The 12,350-nt window shown below is 42.7% G+C and overlaps 2 protein-coding genes across 5 annotated transcripts in view; one reads left to right on the top strand and one right to left on the bottom strand.

Moving 5' to 3' along the window:
- LARS2 (leucyl-tRNA synthetase 2, mitochondrial) overlaps positions 1-7,451 on the top strand; it is a 59,855-nt gene extending 52,404 nt beyond the window's left edge. For all 4 annotated transcript variants that reach the window (XM_035129425.2, XM_035129423.2, XM_035129424.2 and 1 more), the window contains 2 exons: positions 3,130-3,257; positions 4,834-7,451. In XM_035129425.2, the coding sequence (XP_034985316.1) occupies positions 3,130-3,257; positions 4,834-5,013 (308 nt within the window). In that variant the 3' untranslated portion in view covers positions 5,014-7,451. The remainder of the gene's footprint in view (positions 1-3,129; positions 3,258-4,833) is intronic.
- A 1,210-nt stretch (positions 7,452-8,661) lies between these two features.
- On the bottom strand, positions 8,662-9,986 carry LOC118091881 (cyclin-dependent kinase 9-like). Its single transcript, XM_035129430.2, has one exon. It carries the CDS (start codon positions 9,899-9,901, stop codon positions 8,783-8,785), a length of 1,119 nt encoding a protein of 372 aa, XP_034985321.1. The 5' UTR covers positions 9,902-9,986; the 3' UTR covers positions 8,662-8,782.
- Positions 9,987-12,350: the final 2,364 nt, after the last annotated feature.

The following is a 12,350-nucleotide window of genomic DNA, read 5'->3' on the forward strand; positions in this document are numbered from 1 at the left end:
TTTGCCTAAATAATAAAGAAAGTTCCTTCTGTGCACACTATCCTGTTTTGCTGTGTTTGGTGGTAATTCGTGTTCTTTCTAGATGGTGTAAAAGCCCCTCTGTATGATTTGTGGCCTTGGATTAAGTTGGTCAGAAAACTGCTTTAATTATCTGAATTCCCCCCACCCTCCAAGAATATATTCTGTGGAGTTCAGTCATTGATGTTGTCTTTCACATTGTGAAGTTATCAAGTTCCTGGAACAGAACCCAACATTATCTAGGTATCTGGAAGGAGGTTTTAGAATCTGGAAAATTTAAAAATATTTTTAAGAAGTTTGACAAGTAATTCCTAATTCTATAAAATCTTTAATTCAGCCAGGGTAGAAAATCTGTGGCCTTGCAGATCTCATTAGACTTCAGATCCCATCACCCCTGGACCGTTGGTCATGCTGGCTGGGATTGAGGGGGAAACAACATCTGGAGGGCTTTTGGATCATAAACAGTGCTCTCCTATACAGGTCTACTTCAAAGTAAACCCTCAAACACTCCTAGATGTGTGTACAGTCAAACCTTAGTTCTCGAACGGCTCTGTTTTGGAACATTTTGTTTCCCGAATGCCGAAAACCTGGAAGTAAATGCTCCGGTTTTCAAACGTTCCTCAGAGCTTGGATGTCTGACGTAGCTTCCACTTCAGTGCAAGAAGCTCTTGCAACCAACCAGAAGCCATGCATCGGTTGTCTAACATTTCAGAAGCCAAACAGTCTTCCAAAACGGATTATGTTCAACAACCGAGGTTTGACTGTACAGTATAGGACTGTGACACTTTTTTTATAATGTTTATGAATATGGGAAATAATGAAAACTCAATTCACCTTGGAGCTATGGATCGTAACGCTGGCTTCTATTTGGGTTCCAAAAGTGAGAATTGGCACAGAAAAGCAAATAAGCTAAATACAGTCGTACCTCGGGTTACGACCACCTTGGTTTGCGAACAATTCGGGTTACGAACTGCGCAAACCCGGAAGTGTTTTCGCCGCGCGCGCACGATCGCGCGATTTGCGCATGTGCAAAATGGCGGCGTCCATCGCATTCGGTTTGCGAACTATTCGGGTTACAAACTGCGATCCGGAACGGATCGCATTCGTAACCCGAGGTATTACTGTAAACAGAAACTTCCAAGTTTTGAAAACAACTCTGTTTTAGCTTTCCTGCCCAAGGAATTCTAAGTGGCATCGTTTCACAATTTTGTATAGTATGCCTTCAGTTATCAATTCCTCGTCAACAAATCTCAAGGTTGCAGTATTGCTATTGTCCCAGAGTTCTCCTGTGATGTTTTTTTTTAAAATGTTATATATTTGGATCCACCATGTCACTGATCTCTTATTTCTTTCAGAAAGGTGAGGGATGGGGGGTTTGTTATGTTGTGAGAAATCCCAGTTGAACAGAAAAATAAGGAGTGGCCTATAATTGCATGTTTTCTGCTTTTCCATTTAACATGTGGTGTCTAGGAAAGAACTGAGCTTATTTACAAACGGAAAAGTCCTAACTAGAAAGGGCCAACAAGAAAAATGAATCACTGTTCAAGTAGCTTGTTACTTTCCTTTACACTTTGAAAGGTTTCACGCATGTACTTGCGATTGAGACTGCTTCATTTTGCCACCCAGCTGAGTACATTGTTGGAGAACTACTCCACACAAAGAAGACCACGTGTTGTAGCTGCACAGAGAACTCGTTTCTAATGAATATTATCATTATGTTTTTGTTTTTATTGTTTTGATTTGTTGCACACTGCCTTGGTTGATTTACAAAAAAAAATGGTTTAAAATATTAAATTAAAATGGGTAAAATAAAATTGGCTGCCACACACACGCAAAAATTCTTTTGTGTCAGGCTAAGGACTCTGTGTCCAAAACCATTTCTGTGATTTACAAAAAGCTGGGTATCTAGCTTTTTATTCAACAGACTGTGGTCATGAGCCAGCTAACATTAGGTACAGTAGTTCATTTCAGCAGGACAGAAGATTCGCATGTGTCTAACTTTGACTGGATAATGCACTATATTTTGAAAGTATTATAGTTTTATTATCATAACAATCTATTGCAGTGCAATCCTATAAATATTTCCTCAGAATACAGTCCCATTATGTTTGGGGCTCCCAAATCTATTTGTTATGCAGCCTAAATTAAGCTTTAATGAGTAGATATATTTGTCATGCTCCTTGTGTGCTGTGGCTTCTAGGGGGTGGTTTTGTTCTGTTTTTATGATATCATGTACAGTGGAACCTCGGTTTATGAACACCTCGGTTTATGAATTTTCGGTTTATGAACGCCGCGGACCTATCTGGAACGGATTAATTCACTTTCCATTACTTTTAATGGGAAAGTTCGCTTCGGTTTATGAACGCTTCAGTTTATGAACAGACTTCCGGAACCAATTACACCCATGTTTCATTTTATGAACGCTTCAGTTTAAGTACTTTGTGGACCTGTCTGGAACGGATTAATCCACTTTCCATTACTTTCAATGGAAAAGTTCACTTCAGTTTATGAACGGTTACTCCGCGAACCGTCTGGAACGGATTAATCCACTTTCCATTACTTTCAATGGGAAAGTTCGCTTCAGTTTATGAACGCTTCAGTTTATGAACAGACTTCTGGAACCAATTGTGTTCATAAACCGAGGTACCACTGTACCATAATGTACTGAGACCTGCAAGTATAGGGCAGTATATAAATTCAATAAATAAACAAATATATTTGTTTGTTTTTAAATGTGGTGTAAGTCGCCTGGAGACAAGCTTCATGTGACAAGCAGCTAACAAGTCTAATAATAATAATAATAATAATAATAATAATAATAATAATAAATCTCCTGTCCCTATCTGTTTTTAAGCCCCTTAAGAATAGCATAGGACTATTTTTCTCATCTTCCCTTAACCTATTGCTTGAATTTCAGACAGCAGAGCTATTTTGCTTTCTTTGGTTTGTGATGCGCAATCTGCTCGCATTCAGCTTACTGGATGTCGGCAGTTCTGTGCTAAAACAAACTCCCAACGGTTCTGCTCTGGGCAGTGCTTAAACGGAGCAAGCTAACTGTGAAAACAAATGTTTCATTTTGAGTACAAGCAACCCATTGATGTTGTGTTTCAGGCTTGTCTCACGCTCAAAACAAACTTTGTACTCATCATCTCTGGCACATGGACGTATTGCAGCAGTCCTGGCCTACGGTGGACCCAAAGTCTCAACAGCTGCCAGAAATAGTGCAAGTCTCCGTCCTGGTAAGAACATTTACTCTTCCTTTGGTTGCGATCGTAAAATTTGTAAATATTCTTGCATCACCTATCGGGGGAAAGGTTGTATGTTGGGGAGGTTAATTTTGCTGCTGTTAAGGCCAGCAGATTGTCTTGGAAACAAACTCAGCAATTGCAGAAGCGTAGGTTTCAAATCAACAGAAGCCTTCGCTTCAATCCCGCCTCCCCCGTTGGTTCAGTTAGTGATTACTCTGTTTTTTCTACTTGGAAAGTCATAGTTGGCTGCCTTAATACAGAGTCAGGAGTAGCTGGCATGGAAGGGCTACAGTGTGTAACCACTCCTGGCAGCAGCATTTCTGCCACTTACCAGGACCATGTGGGGACTGGGCAGTAGCAAGGACATACGAGTGCAGAATGCGCTCCTCCGGTGTGCTGACATCACCCCCGTCTTGCCTGTTGCTGCACCAAACTGGTAAGCAGTAGTGATGGTGCTTTCAAAGGACCAACACTCCTCCTCCATGTCAGTCACTCCTACTCAGAACATTGGTCCACCTGGTTTAGTATTACCTGCCCTCGCTGGCAATAGCTCTCCAGGGTTTCAGGCAGAAATCTCTCCCAGCCATATCTGGAGAGGTATTGCCAGGGGTTGACTTGGTTTGTGTACAGAGAGTGCGTGTAACACCACTGTACTCCAGTCCATCCTTTTAGCAGCCCTAGATCTAGTCGATGTGACCTTAGGTGTGGAAGTGGCCCATATCCAGGATGGGAATCAGAGACATGGGGTGGGAGTTGGGCCGTGACAAGAGACTGTGTGGAAACAAGAGAACCTTATTGGGCCTGGGACGTTCCTCCACTGGTACAAAACCCTACAGAGAAGTCTAATCACGGTCTGACATGAAAATAATTAGAGCAGAACTACATGACATGGAGCGGCTGCTACAAATGGCATTCCTCTGCCAAATTCCCCCCTTCCCCCCAAAAGGCATAGATTCTGCTTAGACTGTGTTCCGATACCTGGTCCCGTGTTTACCTGCTCACATTGCACACTTTTGTTGCCACTGTTTGGGGCAGGAAAGTGACCTGCTTGGTCATGTAGAGGCACATTATTGGGGGGGGGAGGCTGACACTGGGTTGACATTTGTGCGGTAGTTTCATGTATACAAATCAAGATCAGCAGGTGAAATAATATCTTGTTCCAGATTTTGCATTTACAAAGCTCCACAAGTGTACTGACATTGGAGAAAAGATTCCTGTATTGCAGAGAGATGGACTAGGTGACCCTCATGGTGCCTTCCAACCTCTGATTCTGTTCTATGATTCATTTATTCTATAAGGCAGCCTCTGACCTTTTTTGCGTAACTTATTTTTAAAACAAACCCCAGCTGGATTGGCTAAATTAGCATAGGACTATACATATGATAACATACAGTGACAAAAAAGCAGGTTGACGCAAGGTAACAGATGTCTAATGAATGGACTGAAAGTTCTAAATAATACCTGAATTGTTTATCTAGCAAATAGAGGTAAATGGACAAGAAACTTGAGGGCGCATTTGTAGACATCTCCTTTTAGTTCGCATCTCTGTCTCCTTTTCCCCTTCCAGATCAACAACAAACCCTGTGGAAAAGTTGGTGTACCTCAACAAGTATCCCGAGATGCAGAAGTAGTTCGTGAACTGGTTGTTCAAAGTAAGCTTGGGACTCAATATCTCCAAGGACGCACCATTACAAAGTTCATATTGTCTCCTAGAACTGCGCTTGTCAACTTCCTTATCCAGGAATAGTCGGTAGCCGTATTTTCTTAAAACTGCCTGTTTATCGCTTTCCATTAAAGTAGGGAAAAAAGAAACTCGACCATATTCTCCAACCAAGATGCTGCAGAGGGCAGAAAAATTAAAGCACTGAGTGATAAAGGAGCAAAAGCTAATTTGTATATAATCAATGAACATGAGCACTTCTGCAAATATTTCTCTGGAAATCATGTACAAAAGCTGGCTTTTGTTATTATCACTATTGCCACATACAAGCGAAAGTGTTGCTGTGAGTATTTGGTGCAGGGATAAGCTGTAATGCAGTAAAATGATTCCTTCTTATTCTTGTTTCCCTGTGGCAGAAATATTTTGGGAGGGGGTTTGCTTTTAATAATAATAATAATAATAATAATAATAATAATAATAATAATAATATAAAAATTAGGAAATATATTTTCAGTGTATTGTTACTGAAAGTAATGTACACTGTTGTAATCCATCACCCCTTTCACTGATCCTAGTGATAACCATTCAACATGGCTAATCAGTCTCAGCATTCATAATAAAATGTGTTTTCTACTTGTTTATTCCGAGTACATCTTTGCTATATTTTCCACCAATTCCCATAGAGCTCACCAGCATAAAACAAGCTAATGAAAATTAATTCTAGGCAAACAACAACAACAACTCCTCTGTTTAAATGATTGTCTCCATGTTTCAAAGCAGCATGCTGGTAATAGATCACGTCCAAGTATTGCAGTCTTGCCAAGGGACATCCATACATGCCAGTTTTGGTCTTTTGTTCAGCTCCGATTCTCACACAGATTTAAATGTTCGGCTAGAATGGAAGTTGTTACCTTGTCTGTGCACTTTATAAAGTGGAAATAAAAAATGAGGTGCCTTTCAAATGTGGAGAGTCAATGATGTACTTCCATAGCATGTATAGCTGTTCTCTTGAACCAGTTCAGCCACTTGGTTAGTACAGCAAGTCAATTGTTCTAGACCCTGGAAATTTCTGTAACAAAAAGGAACAGGTTTCCTGGCTTCACTTCTTTGCCATCTCAGTTTACAGAGCTTAGTGTGCAATCTTCTTGGCAAACCATGAGTCACTACTCAGCTCTCTGTCTTGACAATTTGGATATCAGCCCGATAATGTATGGCCAATATTTCTAAGCCTTTAATCCATGAACTCTAAAGGGCAAATACTACAAGTAGATATTGTTTCTTGTGGGGGACGGGACCCAATTAGAGCTATCAAAACCAGATTCTCACAGTGGCTGAATTTAAGCAAGGGTTTGCAGCTGTCTACCTTGAACGGCATTTCAGAAGCTCCAGGATACACAGGCTAGTGTGTAGCCCAACATTGCCTGGCTGCTGCCATGCCACAAACTTCAATATATTTACCGACCTGAGCATGTGTAAATAACCTTTTTTGCATTTTGTATTATTGTCAGGAGTTAGCTCATCCTTCAACATCTCCGGTCCAATTCCATCTTGAGCATGGCTCTCAAAGAACTATCTTTGGTTTATTGACATTTTCATTTTAATGAAGATTGGGCATTCAAAAATCTGATCCAAGAGTCTCTGTCAAAGTTGAGTTAATGTTGAAAAGGTGACCATAATCACAGGTTGCACCTGTTAAGCAGTGTATACCTAGTTTCATCTACTGTGGCCATATATTCTACGTCAGAGAACAGCCCTCTATTTGAAGGACTGTTCAGCCTTCCCAACATGGGATTCGAATCCACGACCCTGAGATTAAGAGTCTCATGCTCCATCCCTTGAAGGGCTGTTGTTAAACCTGATTTGCCCATTTATGATATTCACTCTTCCGAGATGGGGTGGGAAAATCTGTCAGATCTCAAAAATATAAAGTATTTTTTTAAAAAATCCAGAAACTTCAAGGTCTACTTCCTACTATGGTAGCTTAAGAAATAAAAATACATTTGTTCAACTTTTTTTTTAAGCCCCAACAACTAGTATTAGCGATAATGTACCAGGTGAGTGACAAAGACATGTTAGCTTGTGGTTAAGGAAAGACAAGTGGCCATCAATAGAAATTATATTTTACAAGTGGGTCCTGCAACCAATTTCTGCAATGTGGAGTGTTCAGGATTTCAGCCACTCCTGAAATCAGTCTGTCCCTTGTCCTTTCAGTATTCTGTGGCCATTTGAGCATGTTCAGTTATCACTGAGCTATTTCTAAAGTTCCCACTGATTTTTTAAAAAAACAGTTTTAGCATAGCTGCCAAGTTATCCCTTTTTTTAAGGGATTTTCCCTTATGCTGAATAGGCTTCCTCGCGAGAAAAGGGAAAGCTTGGCAGCTATGGTTTTAGGGATTCTCCCAAGTCTATTGCTCTTGGCCCACGGGTGATACCATTCTGACCACGTAAGCAACAACACCCAAATCTTCAACAACAGAAATGGAGGGAACAACACAGCCAAAAATGTTACAGTGGCTCGAAAGGGCATCACTGGTCTCAGCAAAGGGTTCAAAACTTTCTACAAAACTAATTAGCAGAATCTACCAGGAAATTTTCTCCATGCTCCATTTAAATAACTAATTTTCTGGTTGGTTGTGCTTTTTGTGTGTGGAGACCTATGGGAGTTGGGTGAAAATATCAAGGAAAACGTTGGCTCTAAAAATATCCCTTGCGTGGGAGGCGTGGTATCAACAACTGATCGGCACAAATCTTCCCAGGCCCCCAATGTATTGACAATGTCTCTCTCAAGTCCATGCCGACTGTGTTAAGTTGAATTAACAACAACAGGGTGACAATGTTGCTTGACAGTCCTTTCAGCCAAGGACTTTTGCAACAAAGAAATCACAGTACTTTGTTATTTATTTTATTTTATTTTTATGCAAATACCTTTTATTACAGTTGAGCTATTTAGAAAAAGACCAGAACATGATAAAAGCATAATACAGATAAGTATCCCACCCAGGGTGGAAAGTCATCAGACCTCTTGCCTTGTTAGGCACAAGTAAGTGAGCATTTACTGCCTGCTGTTGGGACTTTTTAATAATAATAATAAAGCTTGAAGTCTACAAAATCCATGGCAGAGCTACGTAGTGGTGCAGCAAAAATATCAGAATTCAGTTTCTCAAACTTGGGTCGCCACCTGTTAGACTACAACTCCCATCATCCATAGTTAGTGGGACCAGTGGCCAGGCATGATGGGACTTGTAGTCCAACAGCTGGGGACCTCTATTTAAGAAACACTGGTTAGATGGCCATCCTACAGTGGCTCGAGGATGGGTCCACATTCTTCTCTGCCACCACGGGAAGGCTGCCTCTGTTACCAAAGCCTGGGACATCTGCAGCTTGCTTCCTGGCCACCCTAACCAACCCGTCGCCACAACACGTGTGGAGCTTGCTGGCATTATATTAAAACAGGCCCCACGGTATGATTCAAAGTCAGCAGCCATTCTTGGACAAAAGACCCTACCCATTCTGTTCCATGCTCCTGCACACCAGATACACACTTTCCTAGCAGTGCAAATTCATAGAACCAATGAATTTTTTTAAAAAAGTTTGAGATTGTTTCAGTACTTTAAAAATCAACAAGCACAGAAAAGCCGCAATTCAGTCTGTGATAGCACAGCTAGGGAGAACTCTACACACCTTTCCAGTGTTTAATCTAGCCCTGCAGCTCTTAAAACACAGACGCGCAGCTGTCTTGTTCTCTTCCCACCAGTTTTTGCTTTGCAACAGTAAAAACAAACAAACAGCTGAAACAAGTCATTTTCGTTATTCCATTGGAAACCAGTACTCCATTCTTGTCCTTGGTCCACAGCCATCAGAACACTCTGTCGAACTCTGTCTGATTGGTCGCCACTGGATTCCTGCCCTGATTGGCAGGCTGCTGTGGCATATGTCCACCCCTCCTCCTGGGAGGAGCCAGGTACTCGAACATGGATTGGTTATGGGTGGAGAGCATGTTTTTGAGATCAGAGGGCATAGGGTCGGACCAGAAGAAGTCGTGATTCAGGGCATCATCGCTATCTATCCTTTGGGCAGGATCCAGGACCAGCAGCTTGTCTATGAGATCCAGAGCATATGGGTCTTTGACGTACGCCTTTAGCCGCTCCTTCACCTTGCGCTTCTGCCCTTTCGGCAGGTCCAGCTTCTCATACAGTTCGTACTTATCCATGTTTGGCCACACCTCCGGGGTGATGCATCCACAAAGCTGGCTGATGAGAGTGAGTTGGTGCTGTTCTGTGTTTCCCTGCATGATGGGGCTTCGGGTCCACATCTCTGCCATTATGCATCCTGCGCCCCAGAGATCAATTGATGGTCCATAATCTCGTTCCCCCAGAAGCAGCTCCGGAGGACGATACCACAAAGTCACCACCCTGTTAGTGTAGCGATTGGGCTGGCTGTTCTTTGCCAAGCTGAAGGCCCGAGCCAGGCCAAAGTCGGCCAGCTTCAGAACACCATCACGGGTGATAAGCACGTTGGCTGCTTTCATGTCCCGATGCAAGATCTTATTACGGTGGATGTAGTACAGGCCGTTCAGGAGCATTTGCATGACTTTCTTGATCTCCGAAAGTGTAAACTTGACGTGGGCATTGCTTAGGAGTCTAGCCAGGTCATGCTCGCAGAAGTCAAATACCAGGTAAATGCTGCCCTTGCAGCGGTTGTACAGAGAGGCTTTGGTCCTGCAGATCTCAATGAGATTCACGACGTTTTCATGCTTGAGTAGTTGGAGGATTTTGATCTCCCGTAGGGCTGTGATGGGAAACCCCTCTTTTTCATTCTCCATCAACACCTTCTTCAATGCAACTTTTTTGCCTGTTTGGCGATGTTTTGCTTTGAACACCTCCCCGAAGGTGCCTTGCCCAATCTTGGCCAGCTTCTCGTACTTGGAGACCTCGTCGCAGTAGGGACACTCCACCGCGTCGTACGGCTTGGCCATGGCGGAGCCGGCGTCCCTGATCTCTTCTGGCTGCCACCGGCTTCCGTCCGAGGGGCGCAGTGGCACGTTTCCCGGTAGTGGCACTCACCCTGTGGAATGCCCTCCCATCAGAGGTCAAAGAAAACAACAATTACCAGACCTTTAGAGGCAGCCCTGTTTAGGGAACCTTTTAATGTTTGATTTCTGTATTTTAATGTTTTGTTGGAAGCCGCCCAGAGTGGCTGGGGGAACCCGGCCAGATGGGCGGGGTATAAATAATAAATTTTATTATTATTATTCCGCCCGGCCGCTCCATTTCTTTGCAGTTCCCCTCGTCCCCAGTACTTTGTTATTTATAAAATGTAGACAGTGTGGAATGCAATTGGCAAGATTTTTCAAAACAATGTAATTCTGGGAAATGTTTAGCTTAATTCTCCCCTCCCTCAGATCTATTCTAATAATTGGCATTTCCCTGAATGCCAAAGATGTCAAGTTCAGCAAGTACAAACTGGGATTGGTGGAGGAAATGGATCTGCCCTAATGAAGTGATGGGGCTGTTAAGTGAGAGCCCAATTGATTCAGCTGGCGGAAAGTTGGAAGAAGCCCATGGAGAAGCAGAAATATGATACAGGGCAAGTCACAAAAGCTGAAGCAGCTTGTTGCTTAGCGTTCAATACAAGGTTTCCCTGCTAGGAATGTTACCATCCACAGTTTAAACAACTGGGTAAACAGTGAGAGTGATGATGGTTTGCATGCCTAAGGTCCCAGTTTTTCAGCTAAACAAGACTGCACAACCGCTGCTGGTGCTTGTTACCCATGTGGACCACTCAAAAGATCTGAAGTTCTCAACACCTTTTGTCGATAGGAATTAGAATCATGGAATTGTGGAGTTAGAAGGGACCACAAGGGTCATCTAGTCCAACCCCCTGCAATGCAGGAATCTTTTGCCCAACGTGGGGCTCGAACCCATGACTCTGATATCAAGAGTCTCATGGTGAGCTAGTGGTCAGACTGGCTGAATTCAAACCATTAGAATTTGATCCTTTAGTATTGCAGAAATTGCAGCTCTGATATGAAACAACAAGCGAGAGAGAAATAAGTACCCGAGTTACTGAAAGCCCAACGTGTTTCAGAAATAGAAAAGTTCCTTCTCCAGGGGCAGTCTAAAACCAATGCTACAACCACTTGTGAAAAATTTACAAGTACTCATTATAAAGGTTCTGAAAATGAAATACATGAAGACCATTTATATACGTATATACAAAACCAAACAATTTATCAGTGTGCCTTCTTTTTAAACAGTGTTTCTTATAGCATCCATGTTAAATCTCTAAATATAAATACTACACATGGAAAATGGGAGAAACGTTACATAAGAAGAAGCCTACTGAAACAGACAAAAACTTAAAAGACTCAAAGCTCTGTTAGTAGTAGCTGGCTAAACTTACCTTTTTGCTGAAGAGCTTTCAGGCTGATTGCCTTCCGCAATCCATTTTCATTTTGTTTATTTCCTTGTGCTTTATGTCCAAAGCAGACTGTAAAGGGAAGGCTTGTAACTCACTGGTAGAGCACGTTGCTTTAGCTGCAAGTTCAATCTCTGGTACCTCCAATAAAAGGCTGAGGTGGTGGCAGGCCCGACTCTAGGTGTAGTCCCGGTGGTGCGGGGCGCCGGGCCGGCAGGGGGCGCGCTGCGAGGGCGGGGGCGCCGGAGCGATCTTCGCGCCTCAGCGCCAGGGTGCCCGACCTGCTTGAGACGGCCCTGGGTGGTGGAGATGTTTAGGGTTGCCAGACTCAATAGAGGACAGGACTTCTGTGCCTTTAATTGCCCTGCTCTCTTTTGAGTCTGGAAACCTTAAAGAGAAACCAGCAGACCCTTTGTTTAATTTCCAAGCTAAGGGTCTGCTGGTTTCTCTTTAAGGTTTCCAGACTCAAAAGAGAGCAGGGCAATTAAAGGCACAGAAGTCCTGTCCTCTACTGAGTCTGGCAACCCAGATGTTTGACCTCTACCAAAAACCCTGACGAGCTGCAGGCATTAAGAAAAGGCATTATTTGGCTAGATTAACTTCTAGCCTGACTTGATACAAGGAAGTCTCCTATGCTTTAATAGACTGTAATCCTGTGGTCAACAATGGCTTTATTTATATACCGCACCAAGATACTTTAGGGACGACAAATCAGAAACATTTCTACTGTTAAGGGACCTCGCCTGGGCTAATCAGTCAGCATCTGCATTCCTGTCTTAACAAGGAATATTTTTATTCACTTACTACATTTATTTATATACCACCTTTTCCTCCAAGGTGCTTGAGGTGGTATACATGGTTCAACCCCTCCCCAGTTTCATACCCTTCAACATTTCTCTAATGAAAACAGTCCTATTCATCATCATCAACATACTACCCTGTCCATCTGACTGGGTTGCCCCAGCCACTCTGGGCAGCTTTCAGCATATATAAAAACATAGTAAAAC

The sequence above is a fragment of the Zootoca vivipara genome, chromosome 12 (assembly GCF_963506605.1).
Source record: "Zootoca vivipara chromosome 12, rZooViv1.1, whole genome shotgun sequence".
Classification (NCBI taxonomy): domain Eukaryota; kingdom Metazoa; phylum Chordata; class Lepidosauria; order Squamata; family Lacertidae; genus Zootoca; species Zootoca vivipara.